Genomic DNA, 26,079 nt, shown 5'->3' with positions numbered 1-26,079 from the left:
TATTCTTATCATACACAGATGCAGGCTCAGACCCCTTTAAAGTAGGTTCACATTTATGTGGGTCCAGCATGTGTGTTTGTACTGGTACATCATGGGTACAGAAGCCTATTCATTTAAATGTGCTGCTGTACCCAGAATCACAGAGAGAGAATTTGCCAACCCTTTCTTAAAAATGCGCCACATGGACCTTCATGGTGCTGCAACAACATATGGTTTCACACAAGCAAAAATGTGCTGCATATGGGGTGCTATTAAGAATTAATTGCACCCCTAAACATTTGTTTAAGAGTTTCACCTGCAGGTCGGGAACGCGTGTGATTATGCACTCATTACGAAACTGCACAGATATGAACCTAGGCCTGACTCAATAACCCTTAACTCTCTGGGTTCCTGGATATGGCCAAGGAGTATAAGTTCCTACCCTAGACTAACACTAGAGGGTGCCTGCCAGTTGTAGATTTTTGCTTGAGCAAAATGGCATCATGTATGCAAAAACGCAATGACGTCTTGCTGCGGTGCGTCACATAATGACGTCCAACATAAATATACGTTGGCATGTATGTGCGTCATGACACAATGATGTAAATAAATGGCAGAACAAATTGGAGCCCAGGGGAACCTATATAAGATTGTTTGGCACCTGGTGGAGGCCCCATTTTGATTTTGTTTTGAGCACTGTGCACAGAGCACATTATTTTACTTTGTTATCCCTGATGAAGCCTCAATTTAGGTAGTAAAACATGTTGGGGTTTTGGTTTTGATATTTGATGGCGTTTTAGTTTGGGGGGTGCTTTATATTTTAATGGGGTTCATGCCTTACTGGAGGAAGAATTTAATAGATGACAAGAGAAATGAGGAGAGCAATAAGATATGAGGAAATATAATTATTGTAATCAGACAAGAAGAATATAGTTCTAAGAGATAGCAATTCTGGGGTTTTTCTAATTCTCAGATAGATAATAGATTTCCTCACAAAGGTGTTCTTAGATTTGATATAGATTTACTGAGGGGAACCTAAGTGGCAAATAAAGATCAGTTTGACGAGGTGATAAATTTAGAGATTGGGTCCTTACATAGATGAAAAGGATGTAGTGCTCTCTAGAGGAATTGATGAAGAGAGACAGTATGTGATCTTTGGAGGCTTTCGATGTAGATAGTACAAATCAAGTAGTTTGTAATAACTACACATAAATGTGTAGTAAACCTCTTTGGTCTGACCATCTAGTTCACAGGTGTCAAACTGGCGGCCCTCCAGCTGTTGCAGAGTTTAGTTGGAATATAAGGCACAAATTCCATAAGGAATGCTTTTTTAATCCTGGAATTGGATCCATATGTGATGGAGTAAAAATGAAAATGCACCTCTAAAATAGTAAATAATATGAAAAAAAAAAACACTACACCACTGCACTTAAATGCTGTAAATAAAAATATACATTACTATATTACTTTGATAGGAAAGACATGCATATAGGGGATGCATGACATACCTGGTATGCAATATGCAATATCCATATGTGATGGAGTAAAAATGAAAATGCACCCCTAAAATAGTAAATAATATGAAAAAAAAAACATTACACCACTACACCACTGCACGTAAATGCTGTAAATAAAAATATACATTACTATATTACTTTGATAGGAAAGACATGCATATAGGGGATGCATGCCATACCTGGTATGCAAAAAGTATAATGTGAAATCCAGGGCACAGAGCATAAGAAATATTTACAAATATATAAATACTTTTTTCTTTTAATTATACTAAGTGTGTGTCAAAAGAAATCTCCAGAGTCTTCCTCATTTTCACCCCATGTCCATTAGAGAAGAGCTGCCTTAATTGAACGTTCAAATAAATTACTCTGCCAAGTTAAATCTGTGCATTCTTAACAAACATAAATTAAAAATGCTTTTGGTATTCCACTCACTATATACCTAGAAAGGTCATTCATGGTCTGTGGCAGTAATCACCTTAAAGGGTTCCACTATTAGTTATAATTGTTGCTGTGCAGTGAACAACTGAAACTTGAATGACAGTCAGCAACAATATTGGTCAAATTGGCTTGTTTACTACCATTATTAATTAGACATAATAACCAAGCTGTAAGAATTGGAACACAATTCTCCTTACATTTCTAAAATAAAATAATGCTTTTCTTATAAGCTTAAAATCAAACTGACAAAGGTTTACTTTAAAGGTTCATAAACACGTATAAGAAATTCAGGTGAACATTTTCATCCGAGGAACGATCGTACAATTTTCTGATAGTGTGTACACAACTTTCGACAGCCAATTCTGAAAATTTAGGAAAGGACAATCTCCAACATTTTTCTCATACTGGAACAGAACTAATAATTTTCATTCAATGTGTACCATTTTTGTATGATTTTTGTATGTGAAAAATCAGAAAAAAAAGAATAGGCATGATCAGAAACAATAAACATCAACAAAAAAAGCCTCTGTCGTGCAAGAATTTTCGTATGTTATTTCCTTCCTTGGTTCCGACTTGCTGTGAAACAACAAGGAAAATTGGACACCTGATTTTCTTATAGTGTGTACCCCATTTAATAGGTTTTGTTAGGGCTTCATGTTCTATTGTAGAATATTACACAATTTAAAAATGCCAGGAGCATTAAAGTGTCTGTTATTAACTGAATTTTTTCTTTAACTAGTAAAACAGACTGGATTTAGCCGCCAGGACTTAAGCTATCTTCAAGAGATTGGAAATGGCTGGTTTGGAAAGGTAAGTCTAAAATAGCATAATTAATTTATTACTTCTTACTTAAAGTGACCCTGGTGCAGAATTAAAATTCCACTTTATATAAGAGATAATATACTTACTTTTACGGCCTCCTGCACTGGCAATCTTTCTTCCTTTCAACAAAAATAAGGAAGTGCACAGTCTTCAGCCGACACATTTCCAGGAGCTTCTGAGTTCTGGTCCCCTACCAAGTTCTGTGGTTCCTTCCTCCATGCTCCCCACATTACTGAAAGACACCTTGGTGTCATAGTGGTCTGCACAAGGAACCACTAGTGCTAGACTGGATACCAGGAAATTGACACCCACAGGAGGGAGTCAGGTCAGGAGAATTCTACAGGCACTGTAAGGTGGTGGGGAAGGTAATTGTAACATCTGTTTTTTTAGATGGGAACCCTGTTTGTTCTTTTTACATTTTACAGCAGGATCACTTTAAAGCATAACTATCAGGCTATTACATGTTTAAAATTTTGCCCAAGAGACAGTCACTACAAGATGATTTTTGTTACTTTATTAGTCAGTCCATGATTCTCTGCGTGGAATAAAAAGATGTGAGGCCCACCTTCAAGCACAGGAGAGTGGAGTGTTGGTTTGATGATTCTCTGCGTACCTCCCTTAAACTCTATGACTAAAGTCTAACTTTCCAGATATTTGGCCTAAGCCCTGCCAACAGTTATGTCCCTGTTCATTGAGAATTCCCTTATACATTATCTCACAAAAGTGAGTACACCCCTCACATTTTTGTAAATATTTTATTATATCTTTTCATGTGACAATACTGAAGAAATGACACTTTGCCACAATGTAAAGTAGTGAGTGTACAGCTTGTATAACAGTGTAAATTTGTTTTCCCCTCAAAATAACTCAACACACAGTAATTAATGTCTAAACCGCTGGCAACAAAAGTGAGTACACCCCTAAGTGAAAAAGTCCAAATTGCCAAAGTGTAAATATTTTTTGTGGTCACCATTATTTTCCAGCACTGCCTTAACCCTCACGGGCATGGAGTTCACCAGAGCTTCACAGGTTTCCACCTTCTGTTTGAGGATGCCCCACAGATGCTCAATAGGGTTTAGGTCTGGAGACATGCTTGGCCAGTCCATTACCTTTACCCTCAGCTTCTTCAGCAAGGCAGTATCTTGGAGGTGTGTTTGGGTTCGTTATCATGTTGGAATACTGCCATGTGGCCCAGTCTCCGAAGGGAGGGGATCATGCTCTGCTTCAGTATGTCACAGTACATGATGGCATTCATGGTTCCCTCAATGAACTGTAGCTCCCCAGTGTTGGCAGCACTCATGCAGCCCAAGACCATGACACGTTCACCACCATGCTTGACTGTAGACAAGACTTGTTCTCTTTGTACTCCTCATCTGGTTGCCACAAAACACGCTTGACACCATCTGCACCAAAAAAGTTTATCCTAGTCTCATCAGACCACAGGACATGGTTCCAGTAATCCATGTTCCTAGTCTGCTTGTCTTCAGCAAATTGTTTACAGGCTTTCTTGTGCATCATCTTTAGAAGAGGCTTCCTTTTGGGACGACAGCCATGCAGACCATTTTGATGTAGTGTGCAGCATATGGTCTGAGCACTGGCGTATGGTCCGAGCACTGATAGGCTGAACCCTACCCCTTCAACCTCTGCAGCAATTCTGGCAGCACTCATACAGTATGTATATTTCCCAAAGACAACCTCTGGATATGACGCTGAGCATGTGCATTCAACCTCTTTGGTCAACCATGGACAGGCCTGTTCTGAGTGGAACCTGTCCTGTTAAACTGCTGTATGGTCTTGGCCACCGTGCTGCAGCTCAGTTTCAGGGTCTTGGCAATCCTCTTATAGCCTAGGCCATCTTTATGTAGAGCAACAATGTTTTTTTTTTTCAGATCCTCAGAGAGTTCTTTGCCATGAGGTGCCATGTTGAACATCCAGTGACCAGTATGAGAGAGTGAGAGCGATAACACCAAATTTAACACACCTGCTCCCCATTTACACCTGAGATCTTGTAACACTAACGATTTACATGACACCAGGGAGGGAAAATGGCTAAATGGGCCCAATTTGGACATTTTCACTTTGGGGTGTACTCACTTTTGTTGCCAGTGGTTTAGAAATGAGTGGCTGTGTGTTGAGTTATTTTGAGGGGACTGCAAATTTACACTGTTATACAAGCTGTACACTCACTACTTTACATTGTAACAAAGTGTCATTTCTTCAGTGTTGTCACATTAAAAGATATAATAAACTATTTACAAAAATGTGAGGGGTGTACTCACTTTTGTGAGATACTGTAGGTCACCATAGAACTGTTATTGCATATTATCATGTTTTTGGTAGACATTGGTAGACATGGCTTACTTCTGAGGTCATGAAAATAAGACTGCGGGAATCAAATAAAAATATTAACACAAAGTAGGGCTTTTTAGCTAAAAAATGAAATTGAAGGCATCTAGAAGCATTTGCTTTGAGGCTTTTACTTATAAATCTCTAAACTACCTGGCAGATTCATGTTAGTGAATGATTTAAGAAAATGCTAAGTGAACAACTCATTTTTTCTGATCCTTTGTAACAGGTGATATTGGGGGAGATATTCTCAGATTATACTCCTGCGCAAGTGGTAGTTAAAGAACTCAGAGTGAATGCAAGCCCTTTGGAGCAGCGGAAGTTCCTGTCAGAAGCCCAGCCTTACAGGTAATAGATGGCTAGTGCGATAAACTGGAGGTGTCCTTCATTCCTATTAGGATGCAGTCTGTAGAATGTAGACCAGGTGGCCAGCCTATGGACACTTAAATGTTCACATGGTCTAAACAAGCAGTAAACAAGTTCTAAAACAAATCCTCCACATGCGTCTGTTATAACAGGCACTGTGGATTAATTCATTCTCAAATTTCATACCTAAAAATGTTTACTATCATTCCTCTCAGTAGTTAACTTACTACCCCCCAATGCCATCACCACCAAAACTAACTTGGCAGCCTGCCAGTAGGAATGAGCGTTTTGGCCTTGGTTCAGGCCATGAGCTGTTCAGCTAATCAATCCTAAAGTCCAAAAATTATGAACTTTAATCTAAACTCCATTGAAGGCTATGCGGGAATCGAATCTTGAAAATCAATTACGGCCATTTTCAAGACTAATAGACAAGAGATTCTCAACCAAAGGACATGAGATGTGGGCAGTACCAAATGGGAGGCATGCCCTAGTGCTAAAAAAAAAAAAAAAAAAAAAAAATTTAAAAGTTCGGCACAGCAGGGACATTTGAACTTTTTTTTCTGGTAAGATATCCTGCACATCTCAATCTATGGACTCTCTTTAGATGTTTATATATTATCTGCTAGTTTAAGGAGGCTGCAGAAAGACTATTGTAATAATTTTATGTATCACTGATTGTTTTATTGGTTTTACTTTATTGTTATTGTGTGGAAGTGCTCAATCCTTTTGAGTTACATAGCGGGGTGACTGAGTGGAATAATATGGTGTCAGCAACATATTCAACCACACTCAGACATTGCATATTTTGAATGTAATGGAATCTTAAAATTTTACGTTATTGCTTAGCTTACATACAGCAGCAGCACACTAATCTGTTGCACGACAACATGGAAAGTTTAGATAGTTTTGTCCGCAACTCCTGATTTTTTAATTCAATAGGTCTGAATTGAACAGTGGAAGTAGTAAGCACTACAGATATAAAAGCTATGGCCAGTGGGAAAACTGTTTTATATTATAGCTTGTGAGCTTATTTTTCAGAGTACCACATTGCATTGTCCTAAAAGTTTAATAAAATGAGTGCACAGAAACACTTCAAAACCACAACCCTGCATTCCCGGAACCTCCTTCGGGTATGCTTTTGGGACAAATTGGCCAGCATCAGGACAGCTTGCGAGCACTTGAATAGGCAGCATATAGAAAGTGCTATATATAGAGTATATAGAGTTCTGCAGCATGGGCATTTTTTAAAGTATCTGCTGTCAACAGTGCCATTGTAGTCTGCAGCCTCTGCATGCAGCATATTAGCTGTATTAAATGGGTAGACATGGCAATGCAATTTGGGCACTCCCTTAAAGTGATAGTAAAGCCTCAGTTTGTGAGGGGAGGAGGAAGAGGAGGAAAGGATGCATTAATAGACTCAAAATACATGGATGCTATGTACCCTTGAGGGGGGAGGGGGAGGAGGTAAAGCGCCAGGAACATTTACCTACATTAAATGGCAGGGATTGAAGTGCGTATACACATAATCACACTTGAGTAGGAGGAGTAATAGGGCATGTTAGCATGTCAGAAAATAAGGATGCTATGTGCCCTAGAGCAGTGGTCCTCAACCCTGGCCTACAGGGCCCACTAACAGGCCAGATTTTAGGTATTACCTTGGGGAGATGCAGACTAGAGTACTGCAATCACTGAGCAGCAAATTATATCACCTGGGATGTATTTCAGTTATCTTGCAAATCTGGCCTGTTAGTGGGCCCTGTAGGCCAGGGTTGAGGACCACTGCCCTAGAGGAGAAGGAAAAGACCACATTAAAGCGGTAGTATACTCCGCTTTTTAACTTTTACCTACAGGTAAGCCTAATATAAAACTTACCTGTAGGTAAAAATTAATATCTTCTAAACCTGCAACATTACCAACCTGCCATTTTTGCTACTTCAGTTGGCACATGACCTGCGGAATCCTGATAAGCAGCCCAACACCTGATAGGCAGCTTAGCAATGTCAGCCTGAAACAGGAATTACTGTTACTAAAAATAATTCTGGCAAGCTTATTCTGTAAAAGCAATATACAGTAAGGCATGATGTTAAACATACAGAAAAATAGATTTTTACATACAATTTAAAGAGACTCTGTAACTGGGGGTGGTAAAGTATGAAGTAAAGGCGTCTAGAGGTACCTCCTGCACATTTCTATTGGCCAGTGAGGTTGTCCATCATAATGATGGGCCAATATGAATGTGTTCAGTGGGGCCTATTGGAAATTTCCAATGTCTAGGTTTGCCCACTCCCCTTTGCCCCATGACAGCCTCTCTAACTATGTCATGACAAGGGTTAGACAAATCCTAATGCTCTTACACAGTTTTGCAACTTTGACATGTGTTAGTAAAACTGTGCATATCACTGAAACAACGTAGTGTATCCTGGTGCATTGTATCTTGTTTTTTTTCAGGACAAGTTAGGCTTTCATTTGGTAGTAAATGATAATGGATGTCTCCTTTTTTTTTAGTTTTTTATTAAGAAAAACTACCCTGGAGTAGTAATATATATATACTGTATATATATATATATACCATGTATATATATATATATATATATATATATATATTTTTTTTTTTTTTTTTTTAATTTTAGTTGTATATTTATTGATACTACCATAACCTACCATTAAAGAAAAACCCCAAATAAATTATCTTGCTCCTGATGATCGCAGTGCTACCACATATGTGTATCTTATTTGTTGTTTGTACCTGTAGTATGGCCCAGAACAAATAGTTTATTTTATTAATTTTTTTATAAATTTTGCTTTTTTTTATCCTACTTAAAATACACTGACCCTTACTTTTCACCCCAACTCTTTACCCCGACCTTTGTCCTGACTTTGAACTTTGACCCTGACCTTGAACCTAACTATAACCCTGACCTTGTCCATTCAAGAGGTGGAAAAACACATGGGTGGGCTCCACAGTCACTGATCGCTGTGATAGCCAATCAGAGGCTATCACAGCAATCAGGTGCTCAGGAAATGGGCTTCCAGGTTCCCAATCATTAGTATGGGGCCTGGGGCTCTCAGTGAAAGCTCGGCCCCTGTGCTGGGAGCAACCCCCCTGCATAAACACATGTATGGCTATATGCAGCCTAACAGAAGAGGACCTGATTCTATGAGGCCACATAAATGTCCACACTTGGCAGGAAGGGGTTAAGGTAGTTTTAACATTACCTTAATATATCCAAGTGCTCCATCTCAGTTCAGTGTATAGAAGGTTATATAAAATATTTTATCAACTGACTTATAATGGAAAAAAAAAATTAAATGTGACCTCGTGATAGAAATGTTTTTTTGCTAACAGCTATATAAGATAACCAAAGCATGTGCCTTATACAAGGACACAAAGTAGCGGGTCAGGATCAACCATATATACTTGAATGGTTACATTACTGAAAATAGTGAATAATCTCATCTGTCGGTTCTCTAAATTATGTTTTACAAACATGTGTGTCTTCAGCTCCAAAAACATGTATTCTGTATTCACATTAACACATCATAATAAAATCTTACAAAATTCAGGTACAGTAAACCCCCGCTCCATCGCGGTTCAGTTTTTGCGGTCCCGGTATATTGCGTTTTTTTTTTTTGTAATGTTATTTTACTATATAAATCATTAAAAATGAAATATTTTTGTGTTTTCCATAGCTCTTGCTATGTCTCTCAGTATCTTATGTGTGTTTCAATGAGTTTCTATTGTTTTAAAAGTGTGTTTAAAGAACTTAAAATGCTTTTACACGTACAGTGACAGTAAAAAAAACATGCCTACAATGCATTTTAATAGGGTTTTTTCTATTTTGCGGAATTTCACTTTTTGCGGCTGGGTCCGGAACGTAACCGGGGGTTTACTGTATATTACATTACAGTGAAAGTCCATTCTTTTTATTAAAGTACTCACAATACCTATATTTTAACGGACTTCCAAGTAGTCTGATTTAATGTAATTCCTTATATTACATTTCTATTCTGGTCAATTCACTGAAGCGAAATGTATGTGGTATTTAGTTTGCTTTGCATTATTTGCTATTTTTGTAATTTTTTTAACAATTCAATTAGTGCTTGCTAAAGACGTAAGTATGAACAGTCTGCTTTTAAATGTACCCTTCTTTTTTTAGGTAAACATTAAAATCCACCTTCATTTTGCCTTCCTCGTTGACTAAAATGTATTTTAACTAGTTAACGACCGCCTGCCGCTGTTATACTGCGGCAGGTAGCCGCTCCCAGGCAAATCGCCATACATGTACGGCGCTCGCTCTCGGGAGGCTAGGGGGCGAGCACGTGCTGCCGGCGGCATGCTCCCTCCCCTGCTCATCAGCGGAGAAGCCGATGCAGTGGGCAGGCGGCTACGATTGCTGCCTGACACCCGCGATCGTTCCCCGCTGCGAGAGAAGAACGGTCAGCTGTGTAAACACAGCTGACCGTTCTTCTCCCTGCAATGATCATAGAGCCCATGTGATCCTTCTATATAGGATCACATGTCTTTATTGTGATTTCAGAAGCCACGCCCCCCCCCACAGTTAGAATCACTCCCCTAGGCTCACATTTAACCCCTTGATCACCCATAATGTTAACCCCTTCCCTGCCAGTGTCATTATTACAGTAACAGTGCATATTTTTAGCACTGATTACTGTAGTAATGTCACTGGTCCCCCCAAAAGTGTCAAAAATGTCAGTCAGGGGTCCGATCTGTCCGTCGCAATGTCGCAGTCCCGCAAAAAATCGCAGATTGTCGCCATTACTAGTAAAAAAAAAAACAATAAAAATGACATAAATCTTTCCTGTAGTTAGTAGACGCAATAACTTTTGCGCAAACCAATCAAAATACGCTTAATGCAAATTACTGCTACAAAAATATGTAGCAGAAAACAAATTGGTCTAAAATGTTAAAAAAAATTGATTTTTACATTTTTTTTGAGAATGTCATATAGCAGAATGTAAAAAATGTTTTTTTTTTTTATTTCAAAATTGTCACTCTTTTTATGTTTATAGCGCAAAAAATAAAAATCGCACAGGTGATCAAATACCACCAAAAGAAAGCTCTATTTGTGGGAAAAAAAGGACATCAATTTTATTTGGGTACAGCATCGTACGCGCAATTGTCCGTTACAGTAACGCAGAGCCGAATTGCAAAATAGGGCCTGGTCAGGTAGGGGGCAAATCCTTCCGGTCTTAAAGTGATTAACAAATTCTCCTGATTACCCACTAAAAGATGTAGGACAGGTGTCCTAATCATGCTCCTTGATTGTGACAGGTACTTAATGGACACTGGGAATATGGTTTGGATTACTTCAAATAGGACAGTAATCTTTATCAAGCATATATCTCAAGAAACATATGAAGACTGCTTCACACACACAGGAGGGGGATGTCCATCCTGTATATATTCGGTGTGAGTTTGTTCAATAAAGAGTTCACCCCCAGCATTCAGTCTCGACTAATGTCTGTGGAGGAAAGCTATACCTGCTTTGGATTATTGGGAAAGTCTACTTTTTATTGCTAATGAGAACAGAGTTACTACAGCATAACTTGCTACTAGGGGGAAAAGGACATCTCTGTTGTGTTCCTACCCCGGTGTCTGCCACATCTTGATGTCTATCACATTAAAAAAAGAAGTTCCAGAATTATGTGACAGAGCAGAATTATACAACAGAAAACATGTAGGCTGGCCATACGATACAATTTTCTTATTCAATTTCCTTTAGATTTACCTTCAACTATGTAGTGCAAGGGCCTGATTGCATACAAACTGAAAGTGTTTATGTTTGACCTCATATTATATGGTTTTGGTAAATCTAAAGGAAAATTTTGCAATAACATTGTATAATGTATGGCTGTATGGCCAGCCTTAGCTGAGTACTGAGCACTGAGAAGAGACGTTTTACTTTGTAAAGTGAATTGTCACTTAGGTTAGTAAATGAGGTGAATGAGGCATGCCGGTAATGTAACTTCGATGGGTTTAGTTCCACTTTAAGTGTACAAATGGCTTGAATACTTGGGTGTGTGGTTTATTTACCCTTTCGTTTAGTCTACTCTAACTGCAAGTTTTATATTTTTCTTTATAATCTTCCTTTTTGGTTTAGTGCAGTTTCTATTCCTATTTGTATTTATGTAACAATTTATGGTACTTGTAAGGTATTAATAATGATTATGATCATGAGATCCAAAACAGCACAAAATAAAAAAGACATAATTTACTTACATTTTAGTAGTAATACAAAAAACAAATGATTATGCTGCTCTATAGTGGACCATGGAAAGCATTGATTGAGTATCCAGCTGCAGCTGAGAGGAACACCTGTGTACCTTAATGGTCCCAATACTCAACAAACAACACAATAACCTCTATGTGGAGCTCTGGGGGATTTGAGTTTGTCAAGCCCAATCATAGTACACGTGCTCAAACTTGCTGGCTGTTATAAGTGGGCTGTTATTTGTAGTTCAACAAAATGGAAACAGTCACCATGGATGATAATGATAAAGATAAAAGTTTTATTGTAAGTCAAATAGAAATGAGAGTTCCAAAGAAGTTGTGAATGGCTGTAGGCAATGTATAGCAAAAAACAATTGTTCATGAACCATCACCCTGAACAATAATCCCCGTAGGACTACACATATCAGAAATCCAAACACTGAATGGAAGGCAGGAAGTGATCTGCTCGGGGTTGTCATGGTGACAGCTTTGTAATGAAGGGCCAGGCTTTGGATCCATCATCCCTGTTTGATCTTTTTCCTTACACAAGGAGCGCAGCTTCAGCTGTCCAGCCGGACCCATTCCTTATCTGGGATTCCACCTACAGCAGGATCGCTCACTTCCAGCCTCCCCGCCTGCTGATCACAGTGTGGTTTGCAAGGCTGCCGCTGCAGCGTCCAAGACAGCACTCTGAGTTAAGCGGAACATGCAGCATGGGAAGTAAAGCTGCTCTCCCCTTTCTGGTTTTTATCCACATTTCCAGCTCACTGTGACACACTACGGAGACACAGCTCATCACATTGTGGAGACAGGTCAGTTTCTTCTCGGGCAGATCACTTCCTGCCTTCCATTCAGTGTTTGGGTTTCTCATATGTGTAGTCCTACGGGGATCATTATTCAGGGTGATGGTTCATGAACAATTGTTTTTTGCTATGCATTGCCTACAGCCGTTCACAGCTTCTTTGGAACTCCCATTTCTTTTTGACTTACAATAAATCTTTTATTTTTTTCATCATCCATGGTAAATGATTCCATTTTGTGGAACTACAGTTACACTTATAACAGCCACCAAGTGTGAGCACATGTACTGTAATTGGGCTGGACAGTCTCACACCCCCCAGCACTCCACAGAGAGGTTCTTTTGTTGTCTGTTACATTTTAGTAGCAAAATGCTAGAACCAGAACAGCCCAAATCCACCTGTACAGTACATGAGTGTAATCTGAAAAGCCATTCTGATCCCGTCTCAACCTTGCTTCATGAGACTGAGGTCAAAGCAGGCTTCTGTTCTTCTGCTATTTACAGTATATGGGGCATGTTCCTAGAAAAATAAATTAGCACATCATAGGTTTGATGCATACAACCTTGTTTTACAGGTGTATGACTGTTGGTAGCCCCACAAAAGCTTGAACTATAACAAAGCAGCAGAAAAACACCTAAGGCATTATATGTTATATCAGTGCTAAGAATTTTGGTGATGCTCAGAATACAGTATCTAAATTAGCTGCCATTTAGATTAAGAGGTTCATCAATTCAAAAAACTAACAGCAATGCAGTATAAATTGTGATTGGTAGCTGTGGATTGTTCTTTCCTACAGTTAGGTACAATAGACCTATGGTATTCTGGGAATTAACATTTAAAGGAGTAGTACAGCCAAAATGTGTTTGGCTGAACTTCTCCTGTGGATCACAGGAGTGCAACTCGTTTTCAGCAGACAGTGGGCTGAAGCCTTCTTTCGGCTGACTGTACAGAACCGGCCAGGCTTAGGCAAGATTGCGACAATGAAGTCGGGATCCGCCTACATGCCTGGACAGGCACCCAGCGCAGCCTCTCAGTGAGACGCTGGGAGCCTGAGCCAGCCGCTCCCACTCCCTCCACAGCCCAGTGCTCCAGTGAGCAAGGAGGGGGACAGAGCAGACAGCGGTGACTGACAGTCACCAGCTCTCTGCTTAGGGAGCTCTGAGAACCGAGCCATTGGCAGTGTTTGATCGCTTAGTTCCCAGTCTTGGAGCTGGTGGGGGACAGATGCAGCATCAGACTAATGCTGCATCCACCTAGGTAAGTATGATCCTTAAAAAAAAGTTTGGATGAGAAAAAGTAGGCTATATTCAGGGTACCTTATCCATATGATACATCTATTTACAAACTGGAGAGTTTTGGACTTTACTAGTATGGAAAGATGGACGACCACATGGTATAGTAAAATAGCAATATTTATTTCATAAAAAAAAATGTATTCTTAAAAACCCATACTTCTCTTTTAAATAAACCTGTCACGGACATATAAGTTCAAATCTCAGCCCTTCCATCTTCTGAGTCTTCTGCGTCTCCATATTGGTCTCATAATGTGATAAATTTAACTGTACTATTTCTTCTTAAATATACCATTGGAAGCATTTTGATGTATCTGTTTTATGAGTGCAAAAAATGTTAGCAGAAATGTAGCAGGTTTTCCAGGCATGTGGCCTGATGTGGGTCTGCCATTGTTACCGGTTACCTCTCCAGCTCATGTGAGCTGCGACCCTGGGTGTGAGAACTGAGACATGGATGACTCCGGCATCTTGGTTTTGTGGTTTTTATTGTAGAAAGGGGGATGGGAGAAGGGACTGAGTGGGATACTCCTTTAGGCTTAACTAATTACACTTGGGACTTAATCTTAGAAAAACGCCTGTTGGCGCATCCTTGACGCCAGCCGACGTCGCCCAACGCTCACTAACACTGAGAACACACTGTAGCTTGATCGAAGTGCTGGATCCTCGACAATAAGTCCAGAAGACCCAAGACTGTGAATTGTAGAATTACTGACACTGCTGTACTGCAAAGTCACTAAATACTCCCCTCCTGCCTTGCACTGGCTTGAGGTAGTACGCTGTGGATTTCTGTAAAGCCGCAACTCTCAACTGTCACACTCTGTCCAATTCAGGGCCCATATGCAGGTGCCCCCTTTAACCTTGAACTCTTCGGGGTTTACTGACTATGTACCCCCCTCTATAACTTAAGGATCCTCAACCTAGGTACCCCCTTTCAGCTAGCTGGCACTGGATCCCAGAACCTCTTCCGGAGTGGTCCCCTCTGACTCTGGCAGAACCCCTGGGGCAATCCACAGTACTCACGACCTGTGTAGGTTTTCCTGGGATTGGACTCCTCTCTGCTCCACAGGCTCTCGGCACACCAGATCCCCTCAGCTCAGCTCAACACTCTCTGGATTCTCAGGCGACAACCCGAGACATCCACTACACAGCCATACTCTCCCTCCTGGGACTCTGCTCCCACCAAAGACACCCTGTCTCGCACTTCCCCCAAACCTATACCCACTCACAGAATCCTTTGCAGCATAATCTGCCTTCTGGGGTAGTTACAAGCTTGGATGTGTCCCCTGATTGGGCTTCCCACACTGCCCTATGAGAAGCCTCTCACAGGAGCCAATGGGGATACTTCTCCCCTCAGCAGGCACATCTGGAAGCCCTGACACCCTAACTAAATAAATCACAGCCCTGCTGGTAGGCAGATAAGGCCCACTATATATTTACCTAGCACCAACCTGTAGGGTGCTACAGAAATTTAATTCTCCTGTGTTCCTAGATCTCTTCCAGTGTTGTCTCAAATAGACTATTTTTCTCTCATTGTTCTTATCTTGGACTACAAGTCAATTAGTCATTATGCCATGGTTAAGAAGACAGTGAGTGTGGGAGAGAAGTTTAGCAATAACAATAGGACATTAACCACTTTACCACTAGAGCATTTTGCTGTCTTACGTCTGGGCCACTTTTTGCGATTCGGCACTGTGCGACTTTAACTGACAATTGCGCGGTCGTGCGACGCCGTACCCAAACGAAATTGACGTCCTTTTTTTCCCACAAACAGAGCTTTCTTTTGGTGGTATTTGATCACCTGTGCGATTTTTACTTTTTGTGCTATAAACAAAAAAAGAGCGTTTATTTTGAGAAAATAACAATATTTTTCAAATTTTTTTATATGAAATTCCCCCCAAAAAAGATGTAAAAACCAATTTTTTTAAAAATTTTTGGCCAATTTGTTTTCTGCTACCCATGTTTGGTAAAAAAAAACGCAATAAGCGTATTTTGATTGGTTTGCGCAAAAGTTATTGCGTTTACTAACAAAGGGAAAGATTTATGTCATTTTTTGTGTTTTTTTTTTAACGAGTAATGGCGACGATCTGCGATTTTTTTTGCGGGACTGCGACATTGCGGCGGACAGATCGGACCCTTGACTGACATTTTTGACACTTTTGGGGGTACCAGTGACATTACTGCAGTAATCAGTGCTATAAATATGCACTGTTACTGTAAAAATGACACTGGCAGGGAAGGGGTTAACTTTATTGGAGAGGGAGGGGTTAATGTATGCCTGGTGCTTACTGACCTGTGGGGGGGGGGGGTGACTGTGTGAGACAGGGACAGATCGGATGTCCAGCTATGCTGAACACTCCGATCTGTCACCCCCTGTCACTGAGGAGATCCGCCCGCTTGTGTTTACACAGGTGGGCGGATCTCCACACTAGATCCCCGACGATCGGGGCAGAGCAGCGGCGATCGCCGCTGCTCCTCCCCTGGCCCGACTCCCGCTGTGAATGAAAACAGTGGGAGCGCGCCTACGGCGGCGTGCGAGCGCCGCCTACAGGGGAGGAGTCTGGCGACGTAGGTCTACGTCGTCAGACCTACAAGAGCCACTTTGCCGCAGTACTATTACAGTACTTAGTGGTAAAGTGGTTAAAGAGGAACTGCAATCTGCTCACTTAATTAGTAATAAAAACATCTTTGCCATTCTGAAGCTTCCCTCCAACCACTTTGCATGTTATGTTATATGTTCTGTGATTCTGCACTTGCCAAATATGCTGCAGAAATCTCCCTCCACTAAGTCTGACTGCAGCCATTTTAACTGTGGGCAGCTGAAGTTGTTGACCGCTCACTTCCTGGATTTATACAAACACAGACACACAGAGGAAATTAAGGAAAACCCGCGCTATGGAAATGTGGGGGGATAGTGGGCTGCAGCCTCCCTGAAATATAGCAATGCTATATCTGGATATGAAATGTGTAGAGGGGTAGGGAATTGGCGCTGCCAAAAGGGGGACCTACTATAAATCTCTAGGTGGTCACAGATAAATATTGTGCAAAATAGTTGATATCTCCTAAATCATCAGCTAGTTAATATTCACAGATAAATGTTATAAAAAAAATTCCTTTAAAATCTTTAAAACATATATATCAAAAAATACTCAAACCATCAAATATGCATAGATATAAAGTGACTAGTAATAAAGTGATATAGTGATATAGAAGCTTGAAAAATATATATATATTATAAATGTATAGAAAGGGTATCTATATCGGTGACACAATATAATTAGTGACAATTATATACTATGAAAAAGGTATATATGGGTGACCCAAAATAATCAGAATAAAAAATATTTATTACTAAAGTGCAAAGTGATGAACAGGTATAAATCTGTGTGTGGTGTATACTGGTATGTGTATACACTAATAAAGTGCTCAGTGAATGGGAAATTTGTTCCCAATAACTAAATCCAGGTGACAAAGAAAAGGAGAATTAATTAAGTGCAGTATAAACAAATGTGTCCCACTGTTTGGTCTGGAGTGCTCCTTAATACACTCTAAAAGTCCATAGAATAGAAGCACACTGAGTGAAGTACATCAAAAACAGGGGGAGTGCTTGATCTTCAAGTGGTGCTGAAATCCAATCCTCGTGCACTAGAGTGGGTGCTCAAAGTGATTGGTGAAATAGATTGCACTCACCAGAGTGCCCAACCCCACACAGGGGTATTGGGCAAGGTGTGTTAACTGTAAGCCACAGCAGCAAAAATGTATTCCTTATGGTCATCAACTTCCTTGTATCTTAGCGTGGGGGAGAGGAAGGTGACCCTGCTACTCTCCAGTCCTCCGTTTGGGTAATGCTCCGGTGGTGCAGTGTGTGGAATAAATAAAAGGGGGGACATATAGTGTAATTCCGTACGGTATCTTTATTTAGATATATGTTAAAAGGGTACTCACATTACAGAAGATAAAAATCAGCATTGATATTATGTCTCGTGCAGAGACCAAACGAAATGCCGGCAGTAGCGTACTGTGTTCCGGAACGCAATGCGTTCCATGGCAGATCCGGATCGGGAAGACTTCCTGATCCGGATCTGCTCACAGACACACGGAGGCACACAGACACACATACATTTTTTCCCTGCTCATCTTTTCTGACTGTTTTTTTACTAGTTTTCCATCTGGTTAGGGTCAGTGTCACTACTTAAAGCATGAGGCGTTATCTGAACCCTTATAGAGGTTGTAAAGACAGTCCAACTCTTACAGGATGGCACATCAATACATGCCATTGCCAGAAGGTTTGCTGTGCCTCCCAGCACAGTTTCAAGAGCATGGAGGAGATTCCAGGAGACAGGCAGTTACTCTAGGAGGGCTGGACAGGACCGTAGAATGTCCTTAACCTTAACCCATCAGCAGGACTGGATGTCTGCTCCTTTGTGCAAGGAGGAACAGGCTGAGCACTGCCAGATCACTACAAAATTACCCCCAGCAGGCCACTGGTGTGAATGTCTCTGACCAAATCAGAATCAGAATTCATGAGGGTTGCTTGAGGGCCTGACGTCCTCTTATGGGCCCTGTGCTCATTGCCCGACACCATGGAGTTTGATTGGCATTTGCCATTGAACACCAGAATTGACAGGTCCGCCACTGGTGCACTGTGCTTTTCACAGGTGAGAGTAGGTTCCCAGCAAGCACATGTGACAAATATGAAAGGGTCTGGAGAAGCCATAGAGAATGTTATGCTGCCTGTAACATTGTTCAGCATGACCGGTTTGCTGGTGGGTCAGGGATGGTCTGGGGAGGCATATCCATGGAGGGACGCACAGACCTCTACAGGCTAGACAATGGCACCCTGACTGCCATCTGGTATCAGGATGAAATCCTTGGAACCGTTGTCAGATCCTACGCTGGTGCAGTGGGTCCTGAGTTCCTCCTGGTGCACGACAAAGACCAGCCTTATGTGGCAATAGTATGCAGCCAGTTCCTGGATCATGAAGGAATTGATACCATTGAATGGCCCCCACACTTTCCTGACCTAAATCCAATAGAACACCCCTGGGACATTATGTTTCGGTCCATCCGATGCCGCCAGGTTGCACCTCAGTCTGTTTAGGAGCTCAGTGATGCCCTGTTCCAGATCTTGGAGGAAACACTCCAGGACACCATCCATTGTCTCATTAGGAGCATGCCCCGATATTGTCAGGCATGCATACAAGCATGTGGGGGCCTTGCAAACTACTGAGTACCTCTTTGAGTTGCTGCAATGAAATTTCAGCAACATGGACTAGCCTGCTGCATCATTTTTTCACTTTGATTTTTGGAGTATCTTTGAATTCAGCACTTTGTAGGTTGATCATTTTAATTTCCATCAAACGATGTGGCATCCTTTTGTTCCTAACACATTACCCAGTCCATATCAGTATAGATATCCAACATGACATTTTTCCCCCTTTGAGATCTGATGTGTTTTCAAAGTGTTCTTTTCGTTTTTTTGAGCAGTGTATATACAATAGGGGAAAAGGGCTTTTTTCCTCCATCAACTGCTTTAATTGTTCTGTTTTCATTTGTACAGGTAGACAGAGGAACAAAAAATCCCTGTTTTGGATGAACTTGATCTACTCTAAAGCCATAAAAAGTGTATTTGTGTCAATTTAGGATTAATTTATATTCTTATAAAACTGTATTCAATTTTTAAAGCAATCCATTAATAAACTCAAACACTAATCAGTGGTGTTCCAACTCATAATGGAAGAGTGACCTAGATCTTTGCCGGTAGACTTGTTTTGCTCAGGAGTAGGTGAAAATATTAAAAGAAACAGGAAAAATAACATTTATTTTATGTAATCACCTGTGCCACAGCATATAACTATACCAGTTTGTTCATTAGTGTAATGCAAAGAGCTGTGATTAGGTGTGTAGTGCTCTCCTCCAGAGGGGTGGCTCAGAATGTGCCCAGGTTTCTCTTGGTGGCACAGAGGCTACCTGCCACAGTCACAGACCCAAGTACACTAACAACACAGGCTCACACCCTAAGGGATGTTTTTTTGTGGATTTTATTTGCAGAAAGGTGAACAGGAGGGTCTTTAAGGGTTCAGGATACTCCAAAACTATAACAGGAATGAATAGTAAGACAATCCTAAAAAATAATTTTAAAACAGCCTTGACTGGAGGTAAAAGGCAATGGCCAGTAATTTTAGTTCTCTGTAATAGCAGAACCATTCCATTCAGTAACTTCTGGCTCTAAAAATCCCTCCAGCTCATGCACACTTCCAAACCAGGTCTTACTCACAATGTCCTAGGACAGCTATCTGCCTCCCAGCTTCCATGTGTCAATATTCAATGTGGGAGACAAACATTCTTCTCCAGACTGGACTCCAAGATGATGCACTCCAGCAAAAATCCTTTTATCATAGGTTCTCCAGTCCCTCAGCCCAACACCCACTGAGGACAACAAAACCCCAGTACACAGACTGCATCCCAGGGGCTGCAGCCACAGGACAAAAACACTTTGAATAGGACTCCCAAACATGTATCACCCTTTCAGCCACCCTCCAGGCACCCTCTCCTGAGGGAGTGTTTTGATTCTTGTAAATATCCATAAATCAGCGGTTGGTCCTCCTATTCTATATTATGGAAGCTTTTTCCAGAGGCAGAGAGGAACAATCAATCACTCGCCTTAGAAAAACCTGACCAGACCAACAAACAGATCACTCCACTAAATACAGTGAAGCCAAAAACTAAATTTAGACTGACTAGGGCAAAGCGCTACATCCACTCCTTTCCCCCCTTAAAACTTGTCCTATCCTCATTTGCAAGAAAACTTCCAAAATTCTCTTGAGCCCAAGAGCAGAGTATCCTGTTACAATGGATGGGTAGGGTACATAGGGTTAACAGTAACCATAGTCAATATAGCAATATATGTGGCGTTTCACATACAGTTTGAAATTGCAAAAATAGTAACATAGTGCAGTTGAGCTTGTCACTAGGCCACCAGGTGACACCACATGGCACCATTTTACAGAAGAACATATTATAAACAGTCTATCTGAGGTAGAACCCTACCACTTACTAACCGTAAGTAGTCAGTGAATCACTAAACAAATTAGTACAATAAATTCCCTTTGAAGTTTAGATCTCTTGCCATTGTTCCCCCTGCAAAGAAAAAAAAAAAAGCAACAGACAACACACATCACAATCCTAGATTTGAAGCATCATCTCCGCAAAGATGATCCTCAAATGTATCAATGGTGTCTAATTATTATATAGCCCTAAGGTATTAGGTATTAGTAAAGTTTAAATTGCAAATTCCTATAAGCACTCTAAAGCCACCTAGTGACACAGAAAAGCAATGCAATAACTCATTATATTTGTGAGAAACTAAAGTGCAGCTCAACCTGGTTCAAGGATAGTCTCTCCTTCTTTCCTTTATTTATTTATTTATTTTTTCTTACTGGCTCTGTATACCAAAGCTCAGTAGGCCTTAGCTTGTGTGCACCACCTTAAGTATTGTTTTGGCTTTGTGGCACCAAAGTCCAACAGGCCTCAATGTTCTTAGCCACAATGTTATGACTAGGCTCCTTTCTTGAAAAAAGAATATTGTGAAAAATTTAGAAAAATCAAACGCAGCCGCCGGTTTTACTGTACAGGTCCAGCAAACAGTAACAAGGGCAGAGGGTGCCCTATGCAGATCCAGCATAATGTGAGCACAACATGGTGCATCATTTACAAGTTCTCCCCTGCTTAAGGCAACAGTTCAATTCCTAATTTTATATTTTAATGATGACTACCAAACTGTAAAAATAGCCAGTTAGAGCATGAACAACAGAAGAATGGGCAAAAAAAAAGAGAAAGAAAGAAAAAAGAGCACATAGCAATTTAAATGTAAAAATCCAGGTCAGGGACTAGCACCATCTTCCCGTCAGGGCCTCAAATGTTAATGGAACAATTCTGATCCCTGTGTCCAGCATTTTTAACAACTTTGTCTGTGTAGATGATCCTTCCAAAGTTCCAGCTGTCTCTGATATTTGGGAACTACAACTAGAATACAGGGGAGGTAATCCCATAATTCCTCTTCACACCAACCCTGTCTCAATTTTCTCCTTCAGTTTCCTGGGAATATTAAGAAATTTGTAGCCATACTCCAAAGCCCGGTGCTTGCATCAGAGTATTGTAAACATTACTATGATAGCGCAGTGACAGTGATAGCTCTTTTTCCCTAGAGGCTTCAGGGTCAAGTTCTGGGGTACCCCGGGGCTTCTGTTGCTCTCCTCTGTCCCCTTAGGACCAATCAGGCTGAGACCCCTTTGACATGTTCCACTCCTAAATGTCTTCTTCTGACTGCTCTGCATCAAATTTTTCGGCAAGCCCAGATTAATTCTTTCATCACTGGTTTCCCCAACAGGCTCACTTTCCTCTGTTTCTGCCTCCAGCTTCTCCCTGACACAGCTCACACGTATTAGAGCAGTCGCCAGCGCCTCCAGGAAAGTCCCTGACTCAGAGAGATCCTGTGCCTTTGTGCAATAGCCCATGCTCAAATCCACGCTAAAAACACCTGGTGGCAAATTGCTGGGTAGCAGATCTAGAAGCACTTCCCTGTAGTGCTCACATCAGCTTTAGGCCCTGATTATTCTTTGAATAAGTATGATATCAGTATCCTACTCACACCTATGTTAGAGTAACAAGAAACAAACACCAGACTAATTAATTTTAAGGAAAGCAAGTATATCGTCACAAGGCAACGTAAAGGGCAATACACCAATATCAGTGAGCAGGTAGAGAAACTGCATGCAGTAAACTGACTGACCTATCATTAGTTGATTGCCTATTAATTTGGTCTAAATCACTGCATTAATAAGGCAGTATTAGCCTAGCAAAAACAGCATCTGTTTTAACTGGTAGCAGGCAAACAGGATAACCAGTGAATAAGATCAACAGAAAACAGAGAATCCACAGTAGCTCCTCTCGAGTTAATAGTCAATAGGGGTTGATTTACTAAATGCAAATAGATTGTGTGCTTTGCAAAGTGCAGTTGCGCTCTGCAAGTACAGTTGCTCTAGAGCTTAGTAAATTAGGTAAAGCTTCACTTTGCAAAGAGTACCCAATCACATGTTTTTGCTTGCACATGATTGGATGACGGAAGTCAGCAGAGCTTCTGCTCATTAATTAATCTCTGGAGCAACTGCTCTTCCAGAGTGCAACTGCTCTTTGCAAAGTGCACAGTGTATTTGTATTTAGTAAATCAACCCCTTTGTGTCTGTTTCCCTATGTATTTAATTTGTATATATCCCAATTGGGGTACTTTTGGGAGGCAGCTGTAAAGGATCTGGCACCTGACCTGCAAACCAGCTTGGCAAATAGTGGGGCCCAGTCTGTATGGTGGTGCACCTAATTACTGTCCCCTTATTGTTCTGCATGCAATAGGTAAGTCCCATAGTGGAGATTAGTGCCCTGTCCTGATCTGTAAGCAGCATCACTCACAGCTGTGGCTCACCAGTCCTGGCAAAACTCACTAGTTCTCAGTAGTTCAGTCCCACACTCTGGTCCTTAAGCTATCGTTGGAGTCTGTACGCACACACAGAGGCACAGAGTAGTGCACTCAGAAAATTGCTCCTCTCTCCTCCTCTTACAGGGTGTGTAGTTTACAGCCTCGACCTCTCTCATGGCAAAATTCCCCAGAGAGACTGAATTTACCAAAGTTCTGCGTGGCTGCATCATCTAGTCCTTAACCCTTGTTGGTATTACCAGCATTGTGGATCAGGGGTGGGGGGGTTGCAGGGGGAGTGGTAACAGGCAGAAGATAATACACAGCCATTCCAACAGCAGCAGAGAAGCCCAAGCACTCGGCTACATGTGCGAAGGTCAGCAATCCACAGTAACCATAGGAATTAACTTTGTTGAAATCTGATAAATTCTGCTTTATTCGTCATGGGCACTTTGCACTGTGCTCTGTGTTTTATTGAATGAGCCTGCGAATATGAATTAAGTGAATAAAGCATAAACGTGTATCTGATGTGCTAGTAGAGCCATTGTTCTGTACTATGGGTAGTATATTGTTTTAGTGGTTATCACGTGCGAGTTGTAGTGCTGGGATCCAGGGCACAATTTTTACCAGAGATTCAGTCTTCATGGCGTTCGTATGTTCTCTCTGTGTTTATGTGGGTTTCCTCCTGGTGTTCTAGTTTTCTCTCACATTCAAAAACATGCTAGTAAGATAATTGCTCCAAAGATAAACATCACTATATAAATGCAAAATCTAATTTATCAGCTTAAATTCGTGCAAATAGCCATGAAAAAAAAAAGTGCTTAAGTGCATAGATAAATGTATACATGTACAAAACAGAACGAATTAATAGCAAAGAAGTTCATAACATATTCAATGTGCAAGCGGATCAACTGCCGCCTTTGAATAGGTTATAACGTTTTTTGCTATTAATTCAGTTTATTTGAACTGTACATGTATAAATTTATCTATGCACATTTTTCATGACTATTTGCACAAATTTAAGCTGGTAAATTTGATTTTGAACTTTATATGAGATAGCACATCTGTTTGTCTTTGGAGTAAATCCTGGGCTTGAGTATTCGTGCACTTAACAGTTTGCTGCTTTCTACACTAAATTGCTAACAATATTTGATTTTAGATTTTTTAGTCTAAGGGCAGAGGTTCTATATTAGTTTTGTGGTAAGATAATTGGCTTGGAATTTTCCATCCATCAGCATTCAAAAAGAAAAACACAAGAGTGGTTAATAAAAAAGTAAATGTTTATTAGTTTAAAAGGTATTAAGTTTAAAACCATGCATAAAACTAAATTTGACCCAAAACTATTTTTTTCTAACATAAGCTAGCATATATTTGTGATCTACTGTATTGATTTATGTACTGTTTTCTCAACATTTCGGGACAAGAGTATGCCATAAAATATTTTTATATTGTTTCATAAAACAAGTAATGCATAGAGAGTTACATGTTTTTTTGTGTTTTTCAGAAGTCTTCAACATCCAAACATTTTGCAATGCCTGGGGCTGTGCACAGAGACCATCCCTTTTCTCCTTATCATGGAGTTCTGTCAGCTGGTAAGTCCAAAGCATAGATTCTCTCTAAATGGATGGCAAGTCAGTGACCTTTTGGTAGTTAAACTGTGACTGCATTTTACATGTGGACTGTTGTAATTAATAATACTTTAACCCTACCTGCTCTTACCTCAACCTCCTCCTGCCATTAATAACCCATACTACAGATCAGATCAGTAAGTGACCTGAACCATGAGCCAGGACCTTCAATGGTTTGGGTGGAGCTTTCATCTCCCACCAAGCCAGACACATGCACTGCCTCTTTTACACGGGCAATGGAGAAGTAGCCACCTCCTTAAAGGCTTGCAAGTAAATGGCTTCTCCTGTAGCATCTATAGAGAAAAGGGCACACGTGCACTGCTTGGTGTAAAACAGGACACTAATAAATACCTGGTCTGTAGTTAGCACTAATAATTATATGGGATGTGGTGGGGGGAAACTGGGGTAAATATGTCTGAAACGAATATATCCTTTAAGGAAAACCAGAAAAGAAAATAAAACCACCAAACCAGCAGCAGTGGAAGAACTGTCTTGCTGTTCTTTCCGTGGAATTGCCCCTAAATTGCTATCTAGAGCCTACTTTAGTTTTTCTACTCCAACATAACGGCGATTAGGCACACACCATTTTTCCCTAAACAAATGAGAGGTATGTTCTGATGTATTCTGATTTATGTAACCAGCTTTTGGCCACTGCTTTTGTAATTTTGTTTTCACGAGAGAATTTTATAAAACACAGAAAAGATGCATGACCATATAAAAGCCTGATTCTATAGTTTATGGATTAATTGGTAACCATCAATCTGTATTTTGTTTAACAACAGTGGACATACTGTATATTCAAATATTGTTTTTTAAAAGCATATTCATTACTCTTAGGCTCCCTTCACACCTGTTAGCATAGCTGTGATTCCGCCTGTGATTTCAAATTGCTGCAAAATGCGGAACGGTTTGCGAGACCATTACTTCTTTTTTTTTAATTCTTTGCGAGACCATTACTTCTAATGACAGTCCAATCACGCCACGATGTTGGCACAACTGTCATGCGATACATCGTGCTGAAATTGCAGCAAATTGCAACGGGCGATGCTGTCACCCAAATTAAGCTCTTTTTCTTTATGAGCGCTACGCATTGCGATTGCAGTGTAATTTACCATGGCAGAATCGCGGCGCTATTGGAGTGCCATTAATAAATAATGATATCGCAAACGCGTCCCGTATTTCGCAGAGATTTA

The 26,079-nt window shown here is 40.6% G+C and overlaps 1 protein-coding gene across 2 annotated transcripts in view; it reads left to right on the top strand.

Moving 5' to 3' along the window:
* The window catches only part of LMTK3 (lemur tyrosine kinase 3), a 158,877-nt gene that overhangs the window by 74,357 nt on the left and 58,441 nt on the right, over nucleotides 1–26,079 (top strand). For both annotated transcript variants that reach the window (XM_082274377.1, XM_082274376.1), the window contains exons 5-7: nucleotides 2,674–2,744; nucleotides 5,332–5,450; nucleotides 24,763–24,850. In XM_082274377.1, coding sequence (XP_082130503.1) covers nucleotides 2,674–2,744; nucleotides 5,332–5,450; nucleotides 24,763–24,850 — 278 coding nt within the window. The remainder of the gene's footprint in view (nucleotides 1–2,673; nucleotides 2,745–5,331; nucleotides 5,451–24,762; nucleotides 24,851–26,079) is intronic.

Source organism: Pelophylax lessonae, assembly GCF_965119305.1.
Source record: "Pelophylax lessonae genome assembly, chromosome: 12".
Lineage (NCBI taxonomy): Eukaryota > Metazoa > Chordata > Amphibia > Anura > Ranidae > Pelophylax > Pelophylax lessonae.
This window is presented reverse-complemented; position numbering and strand designations above follow the sequence as displayed.